At 35.3% G+C, this 25,411-nt stretch overlaps 1 protein-coding gene across 2 annotated transcripts in view; it reads right to left on the minus strand.

Moving 5' to 3' along the window:
• Nucleotides 1–924: 924 nt before the first annotated feature.
• Mre11 (MRE11 double strand break repair nuclease) overlaps nucleotides 925–25,411 on the minus strand; it is a 61,853-nt gene continuing 37,366 nt past the window's right edge. For both annotated transcript variants that reach the window (XM_026396106.2, XM_026396105.2), the window contains exons 15-20: nucleotides 22,358–22,577; nucleotides 20,662–20,745; nucleotides 10,105–10,163; nucleotides 8,850–8,914; nucleotides 7,293–7,368; nucleotides 925–3,498 (exon numbers count right to left, since the gene is read on the minus strand). In XM_026396106.2, the coding sequence (XP_026251891.1) occupies nucleotides 3,442–3,498; nucleotides 7,293–7,368; nucleotides 8,850–8,914; nucleotides 10,105–10,163; nucleotides 20,662–20,745; nucleotides 22,358–22,577 (561 nt within the window). In that variant the 3' untranslated portion in view covers nucleotides 925–3,441. The remainder of the gene's footprint in view (nucleotides 3,499–7,292; nucleotides 7,369–8,849; nucleotides 8,915–10,104; nucleotides 10,164–20,661; nucleotides 20,746–22,357; nucleotides 22,578–25,411) is intronic.

Genomic DNA, 25,411 nt, shown 5'->3' on the forward strand with positions numbered 1-25,411 from the left:
TCAAGAATACAGAATCTCTATGGATAAAAAACTCACATCTTTATTATGTAAAACTTTTATAATAATTTTAATGGAAGTTAGCTGTTAAAAACCATAAAATATTGTTAATTAAATGCTTAGCAGATATAAAAAAGGATATCAGATCACTTTGGGGAAGTTACTTTTAAATATTATACACTTCCAAAGAAAAACTTTACATTGATAAACTCTTCTACTCAATTTTTCAAGAAAGGATTTTTGTCTTTATGAAAACATAAAACATTTCTTTCTTCTTGAATATTTATATGCAAAATTTATCAAACTGGCAATTTTTATAGTTACAGCCCAAACCAGATAAAATATATGAAACATTTAAGATTAGAAGGCTAATTATGGTACTGTTGCATAGGTTTAATATTCCTGCATAGGTTCTAAATTTATTTGGAAACTAGATTTCTTGAGCTTTGCAGAGGAAACATACTGACTGATATCTAGTTCTGAAAGCACCACCTTGTGGGAAAAACAAGCACTCTGGATTAGTCGGACTGCATACTCAGAAGAGAGAACATTCAGTGGACTTCCAGGGCATTTGCGACACTATTTGTTACCTACATAGAGATTCCACAAGTGCTAACTATATAATTATTTGTTAAACTGTATGACTTTTATGTATTTATTGTGATTAGAAATTTTAAGTTTATAAAAATAAAAACAAGGGGCTGGGGATGTGGCTCAAGCGGTAGCGCGCTCGCTCGCCTGGCATGCGTGCGGCCCGGGTTCGATCCTCAGCACCACATACCAACAAAGATGTTGTGTCCGCCGAGAACTAAAAAAAATAAATATTAAAAATTCTCTCTCTCTCTCTCTCTCTCTCTCCTCTCTCACTCTCTCTTTAAAAAAAAAAAATAAAAATAAAAATAAAAACAAGTTTCATCTGTACCTGAATTAAAGGTTGCCTCATCTTCCTAAATGCCTGAATTTCCTAAGCAGTTCTATTTTCTAGGGCTGCCTAGGAAAACACTGCGTTTGTACCCTTGCTAGATTTTACATAGGAGACAAGAAGTCAGGAAGATTTCTTCTTTGGTAAGCATGGAAGGACTCCCTGCAACATTTTCCTCACCATGTTTTCATCACTACTCTCACAGCCTCCAAGGGCAATTCCAAGTGGTCTGGAATCATTTGAGAGATCCCTATACAAACAGTTCTGAAAACTACCACAGAGAAACCAACAGTAGATTTTGTTGCCTCGATACAGAGAATCAAGGATATGTGGCACATTTAACTACGTTAACAATATTCAGTGAGACAGGTTTTCTTTACACATTTTATTTACCATATTTCTAGAGCTTGCCACACACTAACTATTCACAAAATGACTTGAATTAGTTGAAGAGATGTTCATTTTCTGTAACTGCCACAGAATCACTTTTCTTAGCGGCTAACTGCATCATATTAAGTATCTCTGTTCATAACCTACAGCAGTGTTAAAGAGAGAAAGACTTACTCCTTTTGCCCAGGAAGCTGTTAGTATACTTCAGTGGCCATGTCTTCACTTTCCCCCTTACCCAGGAACATTTAAACTGGCATGAGACCAGCCATCAGCTGACGCTGCCTGGTCCAAGCCAGTGTGCCATGTATATGGGTTGGAGGGCATACCATTTCAGCTTCCCCACCACCATTTCACCCCAGACTGAATCTCTACTCCATTCAAATACAGGTCATATTGTGGATTTAAAGTGTAATAAAGATGTGGGCAGATCTGCCTTAGAGTGTTTCACAAAACAATGCCTTCTGCTAGGTTAATGCTACTTGCTAAAATAATGTTCAAGTTAATGCTACTTGCTAAAATAATGTTCAAGTTAGGCACAAAACTTAGTTTTTAAAGAAACTCATTAGAATGTTATAATGTAATTTTTGACTTAGGCCATTTCTAAGATGCTATAATATAGAGATATCCATTATCTAAATGCTTCTTATAATTTGACAAGTTCTAGATATAATTATTCTGATGGTAATGAATATTGTTTAATCAACTATTTGCTTCTATGTATGAAGAAATGTCAGGTTGTTGTGCCACAAAGATCCACCATTTCCTTAAGGAGTCTTTAAACAGAACTGCCTCAAAGAATGAACTCTCTCAGCCAGACATAGTGCTGCCCGCCTGTTATCCCAGCAACTCAGAGGACACTGAGGCAGGAAGATCCCCAAGTTTAAGGCCAGCCTGGGCCACTTAGTGAAGCCTTATTTCAAAATAAAATTTTAAAAAGATAGGAGTGTAGTTCAGTGGCAAAAGATCCCTGGGTTCAATTCCCAGTACTGGGGGGGGGGGGGAGAGAAGGAATATTCTCAGGTATCTATTTTTTAAAGAGTGTTAAAAAGGAGAATGGGATTATTTCAATAAAACCTTCTTCAAGATTTCTGGAATTGCCCATTCAGAAATATTTTATAGGAACCAAAGTTAAAATTAAAAGAAAAGTTTTATTTTTGTCTTTTTGAGATGGGATCTTACTACGTTGCCTAGGCTGACCTTGAACTGTCTCTCCTCCTACCTCAGCCTCCCGAGTAGCTAGAACTGTAAGTATCTCTTTTATTGAAAAAAGTTAACATTTGTAAAATATAAAATTTATTTAACGTTTTTCTTCCTACAAATAGATGTAAGAAAGAGAATAGCCTTAATGATAGAGAATAATAGAGACAATTGCTACCACTCAATAGGAACATAATGTTTTAAATTTTTGCTACAAATGGAACAAAAACTCAGTAATTCTAACAGACTGTTTTGTTTTTTTTTAATAAAAAAATCTATATAGAATTATTCAAACTTTTCAGTACTTCTAATCATTCCAAATCTTTGGGGCTACTACTACATGAAGCACTAGGGGAAAAAAAAGAAAACCCATACTTAATGACAAAAGTGATGTGAGGCACAGTTTCACATAGAATGTTCACTTCTGGGAAATACAAAGCCTCTAGAAAATTATGTTTTAAAACAAGAGGTTAAATTTTATAGCTCTTTCCTTCAATTCTGGCTAAATTTAACATTAAGATACTGAAAGTCTTTGATCATGAAGCAGAAATATATAATGGTGGATTTATTTTACTACTTATTCAAGAACAACCTTTAAGCAAAGCCCTATTCAGTAAGATATACACTAACATGTCAGTAAAATACATTTTAAATTTTACAAAGCATTCCCAAATAATTTAACAATCAGACTAAAAAATGAGAACCAATGTTATTTTTAAAGCCATCAGCTGAGAAACACCTTCAGTAATAGAGTCATGTTCAGGAAATGATACTTAAAAATATAAATTCTTACATATTAGTTTATCTGTTAAGTAAGTCTTTTTCAAAATTTTCAGTTCACAGAAACAGTTTTAAAATCTTTAACTATGAAGTCTTTGCTTGAGATGTTTTGATTCTTTCTGTAACTTGAAAATTTCTAAGTTCCATTGAATATATTATCTTCTGTTTCTTCTTAAGGAACCAATGTTCATGAAAGGATCATCATCTTCATCCTGAAATGACATAGATGTTAAGTCAGTATTGTTCCATGTTGCCCTGAAGCAAGACAGAAGCAATGGTGTTAGTGAGAGCCACTTTCGCTTCACACAGGCTAGATTTCATTTTTTGCATTTCCTTTATAAGTGTGAAACATATAATTCAATTCAAGTTCTTAATGAGCATTAAAAATAAAATTTGATCCTGCAATATACGAGTGTATATACACATATATATTGAACACCCATTTCTCTCAGTGATTAGACTAAATAAAAGCAAATGAGGTATGGGTAAGCCAGGTAAAACTGAATTAAGTCATTTCTATTTGGTCTGTCAATATTTTTTTTTTTTCCATTTCCCTCCCATTTACATTCTATTACAGTTGTCTGCTATTCTGAAAATTCACCAAAAAATAATGAATTCACATGCAGAAGGTCTAACTTAGAGCTGTAATTCTTAGTTCCCATTTCCCATTTAGGGCTAGAAGTAGATAGCTACTCTCAGACTACTGAAGAAACAACTTATCAACGCAACCTTTTGGGTTTTTGAAAAAGAAGTAGATGGAATATTTCAAGAGTTTCCATCCTGATGAGCTGTAAATTACATGCATGTTAGAAAACAACAGGAATATGAGATATTAACTAAGAATTTAACTAAAGAAAATGAAAACTAACAAACCTCAGGTAAGTTCAAGTTATATAATTTAATGAGGGATAATATAAATTGATTATATTTTATAATTCAATATTCAGAGGTAAAATAAATTTGTAAATTTCTGATTTATGTTTCTATTAACAAATTAATAAAGGAAATCATTAGCTTATGTTAGTTTTATTGATGGTATTAACAAATTGAAGTGTTAGCTAAATTATCCATCTCTGGTAAGAAATGGATACCTTGAGAAATATAAATTCACTTTCATTTACTGATTCATTTTCTGCTACTATCAAAAGCAGAACTTATTAAATATGAATCCAAAATGAAGTCCAATAGAGAGTTTTCTATCTTTGCAGTTAAACATGAACTAGTACACAAAATTTTAACATTAATATATAATCACATGTATATACAGATGCTCTGCTTGCTTCTCTCCTAGAATAAATATGGTAACATTCAATAGATAGAACGAGCTCTTGCTGATGAGCTCTTGCTGTCATTTTTCGGCCCAGCTCAAGTTGTTTTAAAACTACAGCTGAGATACAGGGAACTTGGAAGGAGCAGTGGAAGCTCAAAATGAAAAGGGTAAGTCACATGCCATACCATGTATGAATCCTGAGGACATTTTGGAAAATTAATAAGCCAGTCACAAAACAACACATACTGTATGTTTTCCATTTATATGAGTTACCTAGAGCAGACAAATTCACAGAAAGAGACAGTTTAACAATGGGTACACGAACTGGGGAAAGAGGGAAATGGGACCATGTTTAAAGGTTATAGAGTCTCAGTTTTGCAAGATTAAAAAGTTCTAACCTATCTATTATCCTGCATAAAACTCAAAGTGGATCAAGGACCCAGGCATTTGACAAGAGACTCTGGACCTACTAGAAGAAAAAGTAGGCCCAAATCTCCATCATGTCAGCTTAGGAGCCGAATTCCTTAACAAGAGTCCTAAAGCTCAAGAAGTAAAATCAAGAATCAATAAATGGGATTGTATCAAAAACTAAACATCTTCTTCACAGCAAAGGGAACAATCAAGAACATTAAGCGAGAGTCTATAGAATGGGAGAAAGTCTTTGCCATCAACAACTCAAAGTATTAATCTCCAGAATATATAAAGAGCTCAAAAACTTCACACCAAAAACCAAATAACCCAATCAATAAATGAACAAAAAAACTAAACAGACACTTCACAGAAGAAGAAATACAAATGGCCAACAAATATATTTAAAAAAATGTCCAACCTCACTAGCAATGAGAGAATTGCAAATTAAAACTACACTAAGATTTCATCTCACTTCAGTCAGAATGATAATTATCAATAATACAAGCAACAGTAAATGTTGACAAAGATGTAGGGAAAAGGGCATACTTATACATTGCCAGTGGGACAGAAAATTGGTGCAACCACACTGGAAAGTAGTATGGAGATTCCTCAGAAAACTTGGAATGGAACTACCATTTGACCCAGCTATCCCACTCCTCCTCGGCAATACTGAAACGACTTAAAATCAACATACTCTAGTAACACAGCCACAACAATGTTTGTAGCAGCTCAATTCACAATAGCTAAGATATGGAAAACCAAGCTAGATGCCCTTCAACAGAATATAAAGAAATGCATAAAGAAAACAAATGGATAAAGAAAATGTGGTACATATCCAGAATGGAATATTACTCGGCCATAAAGAGAAATGAAATGATGGCATTTGCTGGTAAATGGATGGAACTCAAGACTATCATGCAAAGTAAAATAAGCCAACCCAAAAGATTAAAGACTGAATGTTTCTCTGATATGTGGATGCTGACTCACAACAGAGAGAGAGAGAGAGAGAGTGTGTGTGTGTGTGTGTGTGTGTGTGTTTCCAATCTGGGGTGGGGAGATAGAGGTTCCCTGATTGAACTATGGACGGGGGGGAATGAAAGGGGGTGGGAATGGGAATGACGATAGAATGAATGGGACAAGACTTTCCTATGTTCATATATGAATGCACAACCAGTATAACGCCACATCATGTACCACCACAAACATAGGAAGTTATAGCCATGTATGTATGATATGTCAAAATACATTCTGTTGGGCTAGGGTTGTGGCTCAGTGGTAGAGCACTCGCCTGGCATGTGCGAGGCCCTGGGTTCGATCCTCAGCACCACATAAAAATAAAATAAAGATGTTGTGTCCACGGAAAACTGAAAAATAAATATTAAAAAAATTCTCTCTCTCTCTCTCTCTCTCTCTCTCTCTCTCTCTCTCTCCAAAAAATACACTCTGTCATATATAACTAAAAAGAACAAATTTTTAAAAAGTTAAAAAAAGTTCTAGAGATCTGTTTTACAACAATGTGAATATATTTAATACCACTAACCTGTACGTGTTAAGATGGTTAAGTTTTATGTTAAAGTGCTTTTACTAAAGTTGAATTTTTTTTAATAAAAAGAAATAAATGAAAGGGATGATAGGTCTAAGAGAAATACCTTCAAGGAATTCAACAAAAACTTGTAAATGTCCTTTAAATGGCAGTAATGGAGGAAAGGGAAAGTCCAGTATCCTTCAGTCATGTAGCTTTAATTCAACTTGATGAAAACAATAAATGAATAAAGGCAAGAGGCAAGTCTTGATCATACCTTTTCTATTCCTGTTCATTCAAGTCAGAGGAGATTTAACATTTGTCCGATTCAGACAATCACCTTGAGTTTCCTCTATACATCTTATCAGAAAGCATTTCATTCAATGTCTGAACACTCTGAGGTAACACCACCAGACACCATCTTATATATGAAACATGTGGAGCACACAGTGGGTAATTATTCTATTAAAATAACATTAAAAGCTCTTACATTATCATCACCAACATTTCTTCAAATATAAATGGTAAAAGCTAAAAAACTATTCTTAGCTTTTATCATTTATATTTGAAGAAATGTTAACTGGAGTGAACATCATCTTTTAAAAATCTGCAGGACTTTCATATGAGAAATTACACAGACGGGCACTCAACAGATATTCCCTATTGACTTTTAACATTATAGATCAAAGAAAAGCTATCAATGAAACTATTAAATAACTTTTAGCAACTAGCTAGCAGTCTCTATTTACCTATCACAAAGTTAAAAATTAATTAAAATTTAACAATTTAAAAGACTTTATTACCTCATCTGATTCAAAATCAACCCCTTTAGTTATTTGGCTCTGGGACATGTGCTTGCTTGCTGATGTGCTCGACCACCTGAGGCAAAAAATAAAGGGGAGGAGCGATAATAAACCAAAGACAATGACATAGAGAATGTATCAGAAATGCATTTCTAGTTAAGTTTCTCAATCCTGAAAGCACCCAGGAATAAAAATAATACACAATTCCCTTCAATTGCACTACAGCAGTAAAACTCTATGTTAAGAAAAAGGACTCCTGGGCTGGGGTTGTGGCTCAGTGGTAGAACGCTTGCCTAGCATGCATGAGGCACCGGGTTCAATTCCTGGCACCACATTAGAAAAATAAACAAATGAAATAAAGTTGTTTTAAAAAAGAAAGAAAGAAAAAGGACTCTAAAGTCAGAGTTTGGATCTCAATTTTTCCATTCACTAGCATGTCTTTAGACAAGTTTCTTTGTGCCTCAATTTCCTCATCTGTAAAATGGGAATAACAGTTTTTTTTATTAAAGATCCAATGTGTTAATATGCTGAAATACACACAGCACAACCTGACATACCAAGCACTGATCAGAGGCTTAATTATAATTATAGTTCTTATCACATATCAAAATATATCTATTATCATCCCCCACTTCTGAAAATTATGGTAACATTGAAATATTTTTTACTCAAATCTCAGTTCTACAACAGAATAAAGGTATCTTTAAAAAGGCCCCACATATTAAAAGAAAGAAAAAAGGCCCACCACTCTCCAGAGGTTTTCTTCTACCAGAGCCCACACTCCTGGCTCTTTATTTGAGCCCTTCCCATAAGCACTCACGATAAGGGCCTGAGTCATAATTTCACACATAATTATGTACTGATTCAATCTTCCTTTAATGGATTCATAAATGGGTTCAACTCTTTCCACAATTTAAGTTGCCTGAAGGCATAACCATATTAAAATAGTTGTTATGTCCCCCATCAGACCTAATTTAATGCTCAAAAAGAAAATATTTAAAAAGGTCACTGATTATTTTCTTCATAGAAATTTCCATTAATTGAGTTTTAGCTAAGCAGTGTTCATCCAAAATGTTAATTGTGAAACAAAATGGTACTACTGAATTAAGTCAAGCTCAACAGCAACAGGCAAAAAAAAAAAAAAAAAAAAGGCCAGGAAAAGCATATAAATACTCTAAGGCAGAGTAAATCTACACCATCTCTTTTTAGCACTTAGTACAGCACCATGTGCAATTAAGTAAATAAACTATGGTAGTAAAGAAAAGCTGGAATCAAAATTAACAAAATACAAAATTATTTTCTAGTAAATGGGAAGAAAATCATTGAGTAATAAAGACAAAAGGAAGTAAATTACAGGTTATTTACATTTTCAGTGACAATACTTAACAACACTGCAACAGTTTTACAATCTAGCCCTTGTCTATTTCTTATTTCTGTACATACTTTACTAGTTGAAAGTAATTCTGTTGAACTTATACAGCACAGAAAAATGTAAAACTAGAATTCTGGATACTTTTTAATATTTTGGATTTTTTTTTCAGAAAGTCCCCAACCTACCTTTGATCTGTTTTTGAAGTAGTAGGAAAAATGTCATCCTCATCTGATTCATCCACCTCAATCTCCTAAGGGTAGGGAAGGAAACAAAGCAAAAAATGGTTCTTTTTACGAATGGAACATCTAAATATGAATTAAATAATTGAATCTGAAAGTGGTTTTTTGAAAAGTATATTAAAAAGTCACAAAAAGGGAGCCAGAAAACATGAAAGCAGTAACTATTAAAAATTAAAGTCAGCCTGACCTCCCTCCAATGTCCCTCTTTATTCACAAATGGTATTCTCTATCGAATGCCTTAGCTCACTTCTCTCCTTGCCCACACAGGGCCTGGGTACCTACAGGATACAAACTGGTGAGTGACTTGCACAGGCTTGAGGGCAGTGGTGACCTGTGATGTTCTTCCTGGATTCCGATGAGGAGCTAGAACTTCAGTGTTCCATCTCCAATTTTAAATGAAGTATCTAACCATGTGAGAAGTACCAGGTGTCTGTTACATTTGTCCCTACTAAATACCATTTGTTAGAGTAAGAACCAAAAAAGATATTTCTGATTTTTTATTCCATCATGCAAAATACTAGCTATTCCTTGACATTTTGTTATCTTGACATGCAACACACACACAAGCTGTCTTCACCTAAATGAAGCACAGATGAGGATAAAACCCCTGAAACAACATCATGTAAGGACAAGGATGTTGCTAAACATCCTACAACATAAAGGACACTGCTTCATAAAAAAAGAATTATCTTATCTAAAATGTCAATAGTGCTGCTAGAGAAACCTTGATATAGGAGGAAGAGCACTGGCTTGGAAGTTAAGACATACAGGTTTTGAAAGTGAGGTACTAGGGGAGTCAAGCCCATTCTAGAGTCTTTGGAAGCCAAAGGAAGAGCAGAAGGCCCATGTGAAATCCGAGCAGACCACGGAGATCCTTAGGCTCCAACCTTTAGTCTGTGTTGAGTCTAAACTTGCTTTGGATGTTAGTATTCCACACTCATGCCCTTTTGTTTCATTGTTGTTACCCTTGAAAATATTACCTTACATACACTCCTTATGGATATTTAGTAATGTGAACCACTATTTTTAAAGGAAGAAAAGAAATAAGAAGAATTCTGAGTTGCCCTCAGTCTATGTAAGTGATAAGCATCTTCTGGCTTTAATAGGTCCTCTTTTATTTACTTTGCAAGTCAAAGAATTGACAATTCATAATGCAGGAAACATAAATTATTAAAAGAGAACTATAAAACCTTTTTCTTACCTCTGAGTAATTCTTAGTAGCAACATTTCGGGAGGGCTGCTGTCTCACAGTTTTAAAAGCTAGAATGCAAAAGATAAAATACCATTATGTAATTCTTAAAATAACTTAGAAAAATTACACATTTCTTTAGCTGAAGATTTTATTTTGTTTTGTTTCTTTGGATTTCTTCTTGGCTTTTTAAAAATGCTTTTATTAGTACATTACAGTTGTACATAATAGTGGGGTTCATTTCTACATAATCATATATGCATGGAATTTATTTTACTCCATTTCAGTCCCCAGTGCCTCCTCTTTCCCTCTGCTCCTCCCTTCCCCTAGTCCCTTTCCTCTGCTTTACTGGTCTTAGCTCAATGTTTTTAAATTCCTATCTGCAAAAACCCATCATGACCAAGTATTTTCCATCTGTACCTTTTAAAATCAGAAGGCATATGGAATTGCATGTCCAAATAACTCAAGCTCTACCTGTCAGCCTCACGCTTATTCAAATATAGTAACAGCAGTATTTACAAATACACCTGTACTAAAAATACTTAAAAATAATACCCAAAAGATAAAACCTGACCCCCAACCACTGAGCTACAAAGATAATGAAGGTAAACCTCCCAATACCCTCCTTCTTTGCAGTCAATGGCTACATTATGAATTTTCTCATTCTATCTTGGTAGCCATATTTGGAAGGGTACTGGATATACCAGAACTATATCAGAGGGAAATTCTATAAAACAGTACATCTTTCTTTTATTCCATGATAAAACTTTCCTATGAATCTTTTTTTTTTCTTTCTTTGCTTTATAAACTAGGTTCAAAGTTGAGGTTTAGCTAGCCCTTTACCTTTCCCCTTCTTTTCCCTTGAGATAAAAACTTACAATAAATTTCAAACACCTGAGGTTTATATTTTCCTAAGTCTTAAAGTTTGCTAATATCACACATATCTCCCCCAAGACAATCTCCAATTTAAATAGGGGAGGGAGGTAGGGAAGGAAGGAAGGAAGGAAGGAAGGAAGGAAGGAAGAAAGGAAGGAAGGAAGGAGCGAGCCAACCACTCAAAGAATCCTTCAGAGTACAAAATTTCCTAGTCTGAAAACCTCAAGAATCTTTCTACCTAGCCTACATTTACTATTTGCTCCTGTTTCCTGTTCTAGATTCTAGATCTTGTGATGTCTGTCTGAGAGGAGAGATGAAAGGCCGAAGCAAAAGTGTGGTCTGCTCTCTCAATTTTGGTCTCACATCCTACTCTACTAAAAAGGCTAGCAAATGAACAGAAAAGCCAGTGACCATGACACTTGCAAAGAATATTTCTGCTCAATACTTATTCACTATCTCCTCAAACACTGAGATCCTTTAAAAGAAGAAATCTTTCTTTTAATCCTCAGTGGATAGAAAAAGATGAAGGTTTATGAAATAAATTAATTTTATCAGAAAAATAAGCATACGTTTTGTTAGAAAGACAATATATTGCAGTGGTTAAGAGGCCTGGTTTTAGATTAAGACTCATTTTGACTTCCTCCCCAGGTAACTATGACAAGTTCCTTGGCTTCTTTCAATCTCAATATACTCAATTGTAAAATACTGTTAATACTTTATCCAGAAAATTGTTGAAAAGATAAAGAGGTATTTAATGCAAATTGTTTTGGCAAATGCCTAGTGGGCAATGGGCATTCACATACATGGAGCTGTTAGTGGTAATACATGCAGCAGCAGCAGGGAATCTCATGATAGTAATCACACATAAACGCAGTGGCAGCAGAGGCATCTTTTAGTTGCTCAGTCACTGTCCTTGGCTAACTTTAATGGAAAAATCTGAGTTGTCAACTCTTGTTTACAACTGCTGTTAGCTAAAAGTGTAATTTCTACTATTCCCAAAATTTCAGCAAAACAATAGACCTCCAAATTCCATGGAGCTTATTAAAACAGAATTTGGCTTTTATTTTTTTCTTGACTCCTCCATTTATAATGGGGATATACAAGTTACAGTTTTAATGTTGCTTCTGTCCCAGTGTGATGACACACACAGTTAATAGGCCATGGTTATTTTTTTAGAGACTTAAAAAAAAAAAACACCAAATCTAACAATAAAAATATTTCACACATTCATATTAAAAACATCAGTTTCTTTTTCAAAACAAGGCCCAAAATTGGGAGATAATCAATTAAATCAGCAAAACGATGAGATCAAATCAATTAGATAAAAGATAAATTTAGACTCATGATTTATACAGCATCCATCTGGGGCTAGGGATACAGCATAGCAATAGAGCACCACCCTGGCACGCAAGAGGCCCTGGGGGGTGGGGGAGTGCCTCTAATACTAATTAGTGATCATCTATTGAGCTTTTTTTTTTTTTTTTTAAGAGAGAGAGAGAGAAAGAATTTTAATATTTATTTCTTAGTTTTTTTCAGCAGACACATCTTTGTTTTTATGTGGTACTGAGGATCGAACCCGGGCCGCACGCATGCCAGGCAAGCGCGCTACCGCTTGAGCCACATCCCCAGCCCATCTATTGAGCTTTTACTAAGTACTGTACTCAGTATCATGTATACTTAAGTTCACTTAAAATAACTATTCCATGAGATATGTACAACATTGTCAATTTTATAGCTCAGGGATCTGAGGCTTTCTGAATAATCACAGTTTACTCTTACTGAGACCTACCATGTATAGTAGGTCCCTCGCATAGATTTTCTCAGTAATTCTCAACATGACCCAATAAGGTAGAAACAATCATTACCCCACTTTAGAGATGAGGACATAGAAACTTCAAGATGGAAAGCGTAACCAATCTGCTTAAGGACACATAGCTAGACAACGGAGGAGTTAGGAGTACAAGCAAGGTCTTTCTGACTTCGGAATCATGCTCTAACCTTTACACTCTACTGTTGAGAGCCACAGCCAAAGGGGTCCCTGTTAGGAGCCACAGCAAAAATATTGATATAGGCACCTTTGGATTTAATGACTGCCAGCCAGCAATTCACATTCATATGGTAATTGGACTCATGCTGTTCAGCTGGGCCCATTTCAAGACTCAGGTTACTCATGTCACTCTTGTAATGGGAGAGTTCCCATTGGTTGGAAAAGGATGGTAGGAGGGTGTTCCGGGGGAAGTGGAAACACCCCCCCCCCCCCCCCCCCCCCCCCCCGCTCAGGTAGAACACACACGTGGCGGACCCACTTGTTAGGGGACGCACACGGCTCTCTCTCTAAATAAAACTTTGTCTCAGTTTGACTGGCTTGTGTTTTTGTGCCCAACCGGGTTGCAAGATTGCAAGCCAGCGTGCACTGACAGCTCAGCAGGGGATCGCTCAGCAGGGGTGCCGCAGGCAGGGCTCGGCGATAGAGGCGGCAGGAGCGGAACTCAGCCGACCCGGGGCCGGGCAGCCTGCGGCAGGTCCCAGCAAACTTCCTGCTGCCAGCAAACTTCCAGCTGCCGGCTGATGATTGGCTCACAGCGGCCCCAGCAACATCTAGCTGATTGGCTCCTCCACGGAGCTACTCATTGGGCTGTTTCCCTGCCCTTTCAGACCATGGAGCTGATCATTGGGGGACTTCTTTGGCTCCGCCCACGCGACCCAGCCAATGGGCCTCAAGAACAGAAGGATTGTGGGAGGTGGGGAGGTTTGTGTGGGTGAGAGGCTTGTGGAAGCTGGTGGTGGCAGTTGGGCTCTGAGGGTTTTTTCCCTGAGGAGCTGTTTTGTTTGGCGTTTGTAGTTCTAAAAATAAAGTTAGTTCCTTTTGACAAGTGGCTCCTGAATTGTGCCCAGACAGACTGCGGCACTCTACAATCTCTGTGTAATTTTCATTTAATCAAGTTCAAGAATTTAATATGCATCTACTATGTACCAGGCACTATGGATGCAATAAACAATAATGACCCAGCCATTGTTCCCCTAGCACTTACAGTGCAACGGTAGCAGGTAACTAATGGGCCTGACCAGACCAAACCAGGACTAACTCTAGTGCTGGGTTCTAAACCATAATGCTACAATGCCCATGGCACCACAATAAGATCTGGACCTTAAACACAACTCAAGGGGATCTGAAGCTTCAAATTAATGTGGTTTACTGACATAGCCTCTTTCAGAGGGGACTATTATTACTTTAAAAAATAATGTCATGATGCAGGCACATCAATGGTTATAGCAGTTCAATTCACAATAGTCAAGCTATGGAACCAAACTAGGTGCCCTTCAACAGCTGAATGGATAAGCACGGAGGATTAGATAAATCCTAGATAGGGAAGAGGGGTGGCAGGGAAAGGGAGGGGGCAGGGGATTAGCAAGGATGGTGGAATGTGATGAACATCATTATCCAAAGTACATGTATGAAGACTTGAATTGGGTGTCAATACTTTATATATAAACAGATATGGAAAATTGTGGTATATATGTGTAATAAGAATTGTAATGCAACAAGAAAAGTACATGAATAACGGCATGAATTGGGCTGAGGATGTGGCTCAAGTGGTAGTGTGCTCGCCAAGCATGCGTGAAGCACTGGGTTCGATTCTCAGCACCACATAAAAACAAAATAAAGATATTGTGTCCAACTAAAAACTAAAAAAATAAATATTTTTTTAAAAAAATAAAAAAAAATAAAGTCATGAACTGGCATGAACATACTATATATACAAAGATATGAGTGTAATAAGAACTGTAATGCATTCCGCTGTCATATATTTAAAAAATAAAATTAATAAATTTTTTAAAAATGTGGTATATATACACAATGGAATATTACTCAGTCATAAAAAAGTATGAAATTATGGCATTTGCCAGTAAATAGATGGAACTAGAGACTATAATACAAAGTGAAATAAGTCAATCCCAAAAAAACAAAGGCCAAATGTTTTCTCTGATATGCAGATGCTAACACACAATAAAGGGGCGTGGATAATAGAAATTTACTGGACAATCCAGTGAATGAAGGGAAGTGAGGAGGAATGGGAATATGAAAAACAGTAGAATGAATCAGACATAATTTTCCTATGTTCCTACGTGAATCTATGACCAGTAGAACTCCACATCATGTATAATCATAAGAATGGGATCCTAATTAGAATAAGTTATATTCCATGTATGTATAATATGTCAAAATACACTTTACTGTCATGTGTATCTAAAAAGAAAAAAATTTTAAAAAGTGAAAAACAAAATAATGAAGTCAGTCCAATTTGTGATAAAGCACCATAACTGGCCCTTTGTCTTTCTACCCCAAAATGAAATTTATTCCACACTCTCAATGCATAACAGGGCAGCTGTTATTAAATAAAAAGATGCTTTCAAAGTCTCTGTTGGCATAGTGATTCTAAAAGATGTTCACACTGTCAAGTGAAAAATGCTCACAAACAGTATGAGCTAAAGTCCTCAATGCAAAGGAAGCACTACAAGTGAATTCCAAATAAGTAAGGATAAAATCTCTTTATCTATTCATTGTTTTTCATACAATGCTTCTCCTGAAAACAATCCATGCTGCTCCTCAAGCAACAATGGAAAAATCTCAGTTTGAAAAGCACATGAAGTAGCACAGCATTACCAGGCCAAAACAAGAAAAGCTAGAACTCAAAGAAGTACTAGTCCTTTTCCCTGAGGAACCATTCATTCATGGAAACGTTAATGTTGGCTTTTAGAGAAAAGCTGAGTGAGACAATGCTTAGCGGTGGTGGGGAGACTGAGGCATTTCCTCGACACCATAAGCTGGCACCCCAATTGATAAAGAGAAGCAGAGGTAAACAAGATTTCATAAGTGCATGTCACACCCCAACAACCCTCAAGTTGTACATTTAGTTTTAAGAGGCCTACCTAAGATTTATTTTTTCAAAATTATTTCATGATTTTATTACTTTACATTTATCTCAAAATAAGGTTTTATTTTATTAGAACAATAAACTAATTTGAATTGACCTGTTTCACACAAATATATGTATACATATGTATATATTTTTTATATGTTCTTTTTAGTTATATATGACAGAATGTATTTTTACATAGTATACATATGTATACATATGTAGTATAACTTCCCATTCTTCTTCTTATAAATGATGTAGAGTTATACTGGTCGTGTATTCATACATGAACACAGGAAAATAACGTCTGATTCATTCTACTATATTTCCTATTCCCATTCACCCTGCCTTCCCTTCATATTACCCTTTGTCTAATCCCAAAGTACTTCTATTCTTTTCTACTTTTACCTTTACAGTGACTTTGCATCAGAGAGAACATTCAGCCTTTGATTTTGGGGAATTGGCTTATTTGATTTAGCATGATAATCTCCAGTTCCATCCACTTACCAGCAAATGCTATCATTTCACTTCCCTTTAGGGCTGAGTAATATTCCTTTCTGAATATGTACCACATTTTTTTTATCCATTCATCTGTTGAAGGGCACCTAGGTTGGTTCCATAGCTTAGCTAATGTAAATTTCGTTGCTATAAACATTGTTGTGGCTGCATCACCACAGTATGCTGATTTTAATTCCTTGGGTATATGCCAAGTAGGATAGCTAGGTCAAATGCTGGTTCCATTCCAAGTTTCCTGAGGAATCTCTATACTGCTTTTCAGAGTGGTTGCACCAATTTGCAGTCCCACCAGCAATGTGTGAGTCTACCTTTTTTCCCACATCTTCACCAACATTTATTGATATTTGTATTCTTGATAATTGCCATTTTGAATGGAGTGAGATGAAATCTCCATGTAGTTTCAATTTGCATTTCTGTAATTGCTAGAAATGTTGAGCATTTTTTCATATATTCATTGACCATTCATATTTCTTCTTCTGTGAAGTATTAAGTGGCCTAAGATTTGAGGTGCCCTAGAAGTCTGGAGAAACAAAGACAAATCTTTTCAAGAAGAACACTACTTCATCCAAAGTCTGATTATTCCTACTGACAAATTTTCTAGGAACAACAGATAACAAAACATCCAAAGAAATAAGTCACCATGAATAACAAACAACAGAAACAGAATTCACAAAAGAGGCCAAAGACATTTAGGCTTTAAGTCATAGACACAAAACATAAAACAAGTGTCCTTACTATGCATACAATCAATCAATCAATCAATAAATAAATAAATAAAGACCTAAAGACATCCACAGGGAATTCTTAAAAACTATGAAAAGTGACAGATCATATTTAAAAAGAATCAGACAGAATTTCAATACTGGAGTCCTCCCCTACCAAAAAAAAAAAAAAAAAAAATACCAAATAACTAAAAATACAAAAGAATTTCAGAATAGATGAGTTAGAATATAGATCAGATATTGAGAGCTTTGAAAGAACCATTGCTTTGAAGTATGTGACCTTGGACAGCAAGAGGCCTCTCCTGGGTGCCTGGAGAAATGCCCACTCCCAAGTGGCTCCTATTGATAGGGAGAATTCCATTCTTGTCATGGAATTTACTAGATCAAAAGCCTTGAATTCAAATCCCAGCTGCCTGGAGGTAGAAGAGTTGGGTTTAAACAAGTAAACCCCAACTAAGCTGTTTTACTTAAAACTTCCTCCTGTTTACCTCAAGAAGCCTTTTCATAGTGAATCCCTTTGATTTTTAAAACCTATATGATAAACATGCAGAACCTCAGCTCATTGCCCAGTCAGATCCCACCAGGGCTGATTCACCCACTGAGTCCCACTTTTACCTATAACTGAGTAGTTCCCTCCCTTCCTCCCTCCTTCCTTCCTTCCTTTCTTTCTTTTTTTATTTTTACTTTTTGTGGTGCTGGGGATTGAACCCAGGGCCTTGTGCCCTATCTTTATTTCTTGTACTTTTCTTATTTTCCTAATCTGCCCACTGCCTGTATTTGGAGAACTGTTCACTCGCTGTGCAGGTCATGGCGATAATCAGATACGATTATTCAGAACGGAGTGCAGGAAAATAGCATATACAAGAGAAATTAAGAATGAGCCAGGTGCAGTGCTGCACGCTTGTAATCCCAGTGGCTCAGGAGGATGAGGCAGGAGTATCCTGAGTTCAAAAATCCCCAACCTCAGCAAAAGCAATTTGCTAAGCAACTCAGTGAGACCCTGTCTCTAACATAAAATACAAAAACAGGCTGGGAATGTGGCTCAGTGTTCGAGTGCCCCTGAATTCAATTCCTGGTACCACTCTCCCCCCAAAAGAATGAAAATATCTCACAGAAGGAGGAATAAAATAGGAATGAGGAAATATCTGAAGGGATAACAGACAAGGCTTTTCTAGAACGATACAACACAAATTCAGAGATTTATGAACCAATAAACCCTAAGCAGCATGAAAAAGAGCACTATACTTAAGATTTATAAGAACAAAACTTTAGAACACCAAAGACAACAAGGTGAGGGGGAAAAAAATAGATTACTTAAAAAAAAAAAAAGAAAAGGGAATGCAGCTTAATTAACAGCTGATATCTTAACAACAGAGGAAGACTGACTTTAAATGATTAATTCTATTCACTCTATCAAGGAAAACTTCACATAAGTAAGCTAGGCAGAGCAAAGGTCATCTGGGCTAAGATAAAGGCAGGCCATCTACAAGTTACCATCTGTCTATAACATGCTAATCAACTTCTGGTGGTTTAACATAGAAGTGTTCATATTTTATTCATTCTCTTTTTCTCATTTTGTATAACAACAACATTTCATAAATGCCTACTATGTGCCAAAATTTTTGTTCAGAAAAGCCTAGTACAGTATGGATTATCATTCCTAATTAACATGTAAACAACCTAGGACTGTAACCTACTTGAGTAAAGTCACAAAACTTTTCCATATTGAATTCAGAGTTGAACTCGGCCTGCATTCTTTACAATATAAGATGCTGCCTTTTCTTTTTTTCCCTTCTTTGCTTTTGTAACTGAGGTATCAGAAATGGAAGATCTTCTTTCTGAACACCATTCCCAACCTGGCCAAAAAGACAAGTTTCTGAAATCAAAAGCTAAGGATATTAGAAGACTCTTCAAAGTGCTGAATAATACTTCAGTAACTAGACCTTTATCTCTTCCCCTGCACTGAAGTCAACTAAAAATGGATCAAATATATCTAGGAATTAGACCAGAAACTATGCAACTCCTGGAGAAAAACATGGGGTCTACGCTCCAAGATACAAGCACAGGCCATGACTTTCTCAACAGGACCCCTAAGGCTTAGGAAATATGCCAAGAGTTAATAAATGAGACAGCATCAAATTTAAAAGTTTCTGCACAGGAAAGGAAACAAGATCAAGAGAGAACCTACAGAATGGAACAAAATCTTTGCTAGCTACACTTCTGATAGAGGATTAATATCAAGAATATGCAAAAAACCTTAACACCAAAAAAATCAAATAACCCAATAAATAAATGGGCAAATGAACTAAAAATACTTCTCAGAGTAAGAAATATAAATCACCAACAAATATATAAGAAATTCAACATCAATAGTAATTAGGGAAATAACAAAACTACACTGAGATTTCATCCCACTCGAGTCAGAATGGCAGCCATTAAGAATATGAACAAAATAGATGTAGAGAAAAAGGAATACTTTTTTCACTATTAGTGAGATTGTAAATTAGTACAACCACTATGGAAATCAGAATGGAAGTTCCTCAAAAGACTAGTCATGGAACCACCATGACCATCTATACCAATCCTCAGTATTTATCCCAAAGAATTAAAGTCATAACACTATAACAATTCACGCATACCCATGTTATAGTAGCACAATTCACACTAGCCAAACTGTGGAACCAGCAGAGGTACCTATCAATGGATGAATGAATATCAAAACTGGGGTATATAAACACAATGGAGTTTTATTCAGCCATAAAAAAAATAGGAAATCATGACATTTGCAGGAAAATGGATGGAACTTCAGATAATTATGTTAAGCAAAAAAACTCAAGAAGGTTGAGGATCATATGTGTTCTCTCATATGTGGCAGCTAGGATAAAAAAGAAAGATGGTGGTAGGGAATCTCATGAAAATCAAAGGGAGATCAGTAGAACAGAGGAAAGGGACCAAGGGAGGGAAGACAGAAGACAAAGAAAGGGAAAATCCTGATGAATGATGTTGGCCAAATTATATTGTTATGTTGTGTGTGTACAAAGATATAACAACAAATCCTACTTTCATATACAACTGTAATGTACCAATAAAAAAACATGTAAATAAAACAGAGTTTTAATTGATCTGATGATTGTGTCCATTCTCTATCATCAGTTGCCATTCAATAAAGGCTGAAAAACTTCCTTTAAGGGAGAGACAATAATTCTTTACAAGACAGCTTACTGCACCTTTATTTTTATATTAATTAGATCCCATACTTCACTTTGCTAGGCAATCATGATCCCCCTGTCAAAGATAAATAATAATTCTATTTGTCTAAAAGAAATTATTTAAAACATTATTAAAGTTTACTCTCCAATAGTTTTGATGCACGACAAAGATCTTTTAAAGAATAACTTATCCTATAATCTTAATAGTCCTTTTAACTGTAATGAATGCAATACAAATAAATGAGGGCTACTATGAGGGGTTTCCTCAGTCTTTTTAAGTTGGAATTTATAAGTTCTGCTAGATAGTCACTTGCAGCCTGTACTCACCATCTATAATAGACATATTTCTAGATGTTGACACGGTGGCCTTTGAGTTCCTGCTTCGAGTAGAAGTCTCTAGAGCATTGCCTGCTATTAGAATAATGAACAGTCAATACACAATCCCAACAGTAACTAAGGCTTTTTCAAACACCACCAAAAAATGAAAACTATATAAAGTTATGCCAAAAGTTTGTAAAAACTGTAATTCCAGTCACTTGGGATCTGAGGCAGGAGGATCATACCAGCCTCAGCAACTTGGCGAGGCCCTAAGCAACTCAGCAAGAGCCTATCTCTAAATAAAACATTAAAAAAAAAAAAGGATTGGGGATGTGAGTAGTAGGTAAGCATCCCTGGGTTAATCCTTGGTTAAAAAAAAAAAGTTTGCAAAAAGCCAAAGGCCTATATTAGAAAATGTAGAGTCTGACCAATCAATTTTCAGACATTAGACTAATGCTTTTAGACTATGTCTGGTTCACATTCATCCATTTAAAATTTCAGAAAAAAAATTTTGTAAATATGAAGATAATGATATCACTAGAAGATGGAGATTTCTCTCACTGAAGACTTAAAGCTAAATTACTATTCATTTTGCCAACTTATAATTCACTTGAATAAATATTTAATGAAAATAATTAGGAAATTTCTTTAGGGATGGATTTAAACAACACATTAAGAAGTCACTGGATGACCATTTTCCATTGTCTGGACTATTCAATAGCAACAATAGTATATTAAATACAGAGATAAAAATAATTTTAACAATTGGTTTTAAAAATCAAATTATTTTGGGGGGGTAATTTTCCTTTTTGAATGAATTTTATGGAGAACACTTTATAAGATTGCAGGTATTTTACCTTAGACAGTAACAAAAACAATTCTTTTATGATCTGGAGTAGTCATTAGCTAACCATTTTCCTTAATGATTCATATTTGTCTCATTATTACTTTGCACATGTGAGAGAAAATGTGACAATAAATGTACCCATTATGTACTATGAGAGAAATACAATAAAGCTTCAAAAAAATATAGGTTAAGAACAATTAAAACTCTATGTTGGCAGGGCATGTTGTGGCACATGCCTGTAATCCCAGTGGCTCAGGAGGCTGAGGCAGGAGGATTGTGAATTCAAAAGGCAGCCTCAGCAAAAAGTGAGGCGCCAAGCAACTCAGTGAGATGCTGACTCTACATAAACCACAAATTAGGGCTGGGGTTGTGGCTCACTGGTCAAGGGACCCTGAGTTCAATCCCTGGTACCAACAAAACAAAACAACAACAACAAACTCAATTTTGCAGGTGACCATTCAAAATTCACTTAAGTTAAAGGTACATGTCAAAACTTAAAATGCCTTTTGCATTATAATAATCAAATTTTAATTGGGCATGGTGGTGTACACCTATAATATCAGCTACTTGGACTTAGGCAGGTTGATCTGCCTGGGAAACTTAGTGAGACTCTGTTTTGAAACAAAAAATAAAAAGGGATGGAGATGTAGCTCAGAAGTGCATGCACAAGACTCTGGATTCAATCCTCACTATTGCAAAAAAAAAAAAAAAAAAAAAAAAGGAAAAAAAATGTTTTTTAAAGAATCATGTTCCAGAAACAAAGACGGGTAATAACTCAATTCTGACCAAAAGATACTAGGTACTACTTCCCACTCAACTTCCAAGTCTGCAGCATGCAAGACAATATTTAGTACTAACCTCTGCCTCTTTGAGACCCTCCTCTTGATGCTGAATTCTGCCCTCTGCCTCCTCTTCGACCTCTGCCTCGGCCTCTTCCTTTGTTGGGTCCTGCTGAGATGCTATCATCAGAGTCATTTGCCATCTGTTCTGCTAGATCTATACTCATGAGGTCATCAGCACTAAAGGCAGATGTGTGGTCTTCTGATTGACACCTGAGAGCTCGGGCCCTATTCATGGCCTGTGTAACAGGAAAAACACGCATCAGAAAATAGTGCAGCATCTTGACAATCACTAATTTTGTCATTCAGATGAACAGTTAATATTGTCAAACTGTACATTTTATTATTTTTCACCAACTGACTATAAAAGTACAAAAATTCAATGTATTTGTATAAAAAGTATAATCAAATTTGATGTCTATTATCTGTCAGATCAATTTATAATACTACCTGTAAAATGAAACCTTTTGAAAAGGTTTACCAATCAAAATAGAATTTAAAGAATTGAAATTTTAAAAACTAGATGGAAATCTGGCTATAACTCCTACTTCAAAACCACACTTATGAGCTACTTTTTAGAATGAGCTCTTAATAAACAACAATAAAAAAAAACTTACACAAAGTAGTTATTTTCTCTAGGTGGTGAAATTTCAGGGTGCTTATCTTTTCTTTTTTATTCTTATACCTTATACAATATGCTTTTTCTAAAATGTTTGTTTCCATAAACAGAAACAATAAATAATCTCTTAGAACTATAAGCATATTAAGGTTTGAGAAGGAATAAAAATCGTGGAACCAACAATATGCCACAATTTTTTTTATTTTGATAAGAAACCATCTAGAAAAGTTTAAGACTTAATCAAATATTCTAACTCTAAAATGAATACAGATTTTTAAATTAAAAATTGAATAAAAGCAATTCTGCCTTGTCTCTTTGCTTAAACTAGCAAATGTAAAAGGAGTACAAAAACAAAATGCATTTTTCAATAAAACTAGAAAATAATTCCAACCCCAAACACATAATCTATGAAGCAGAGTGAATAAATACAATGAACACTTGAGGTGGCTAAGGGAGAAAACTGAGAAGACTTCAGGAAGTGTAGAGTTCTCCAAAACAAATACAGATATCCTAGGATGTTATGACAATAGTTTTTTACTTGGAAAAGCAAGTTCTTAATCTAATAGATGATCAAAGCATTTCTAAGCATTATGGTACCACAAACGAGAGGCAGGACTAAAGAGAAGGGAACAAGGCATGCAGGGTAGAAATAGGAACCAAGTGTGGATAGGGCATACCAAGTAGACTAATTCAGTATTTAAAAAGTTGGGAAAAATAAAGACTTATGACACAATTGTACATAATTTGGAGAATTAGTAACATAAACTAACCAAGAAAAAACATATTATCAACAGACTATCAGATAATACTGTTAAAAGAATGACACCACCAAAAAGAACAACCAAAAAATTTCATAGGTAAATTCAACCAAATTTTCAAAGTGATAATTCACTTGGTATTTCAATAGTTCTAGAACACAAGGAAAGAAATCTTCCAAATGTTTGCAAACATGATACTGACAAAGGACTATACAAAAAGAAAATTAAAGATCAAAAGATATATAGTAATATATCATGAGGGCAAGGATGAGGGTAATAAAAGCACTCATACTATCGTGAGAGAGCAAACCCAAGTGATCTTTATAGCAATGTGGCAGCAACTAGAATTTAAAATTCATATGCCCCATTACAATTATTATTTTTTTTAAAGAGAGAGAGAGAGAGAGAGAGAGAGAGAATTTTTTAATATTATTATTATTACTATTTTAGTTTTCAGCAGACACAACATCTTTCTTTGTATGTGGTGCTGAGGATGGAACCTGGGAGCGCGCTACTGCTTGAGCCACATCCCCAGCCCTACAATTATTATTTCTTGAAGTTAATTACCAACCATCATTTCCAAATTCTACATTTTTCTCTTTGCCCAAACGCAGTATCATCATCTTTATCAAACATTACATTTGAATAGCATTTTAACTCTACTTTTCTTATACAGATTTTCATCATCCCAAACTGAAACTCTATATCCATGTCTGTTTATTTATATCTGGCTCTTTTTTTCATTCAGCATAATGTTTTCAAGTTGTAGCACATATCTAAATTTCATTCCTTTTAAAGATTTAACCAACATTCCATTGCAAGTAGGTACCACATTTTGTTTATCCACTCATTTGTTCATAGACATTTGGATTGCTTCTAACGTTGGCTGCTTTGTCATATCTACTTGAGTCCCTGCTTTCAATACTGTTGGTTATATACCCAGGTGTGGAACTGCTAGATTATACGGCAATTCTGTGTTTAATTTTTGGTTGCATCATTTTCCATCCCACCAGCAATGTATGGTGTTCCAATTTCTCCACATTCTTACCAATACTTGTTATTTTCTAAGTGTGTTTTTCTTAATAGCTATTCTAATGGGTGTGAGGTGGTATCTCACTGTGACTTTTACATTTCTCTAATCATTGGTGATGTTGAGTGTCTTTCCACCTGTTTATTAAACATTTGTAAACCTTTAGAAAATTGTCTATTCAATTCCATTTCTCACTCTTTCAAGTGGGTTTGTTGTTATTGGTGAGTTGTAGAAGCCTTTTTTAAATATATTGTGGATACTAATCCCTTTGATATATGGATACATTATTTGCAAATAAGTTCTCTCATTGTGTGGACTACCTTTTCACTCTGCCAATAATTTCTAGTATCACATTTTGAAAGAGATTACCAACCCTAACTCTAATTCAGATAGAATATTAAGAAATCAGATAAACTAAGGACTAAGCATAATATTTAGAAAAGTTTTTATATTCTTAAAAAGCTATTAAAAAACAACAACAGGGGTTGTAGCTCAACATAGAGTGCTCACCTAGCACATGGGAGGCACTGGATTCAATCCTCAGCATCACATAAAAGTAAATAAATAAAATAAAGGTATTGTGTCCAACTAAAAAATATATATATAACAACAAATTAGTATATGTGATTGAGACTACATATGATCTACAAAGCCTAGTATTTACTG

Source organism: Urocitellus parryii, chromosome 4 (genome assembly GCF_045843805.1).
Source record: "Urocitellus parryii isolate mUroPar1 chromosome 4, mUroPar1.hap1, whole genome shotgun sequence".
Taxonomy (NCBI): Eukaryota; Metazoa; Chordata; class Mammalia; order Rodentia; family Sciuridae; genus Urocitellus; species Urocitellus parryii.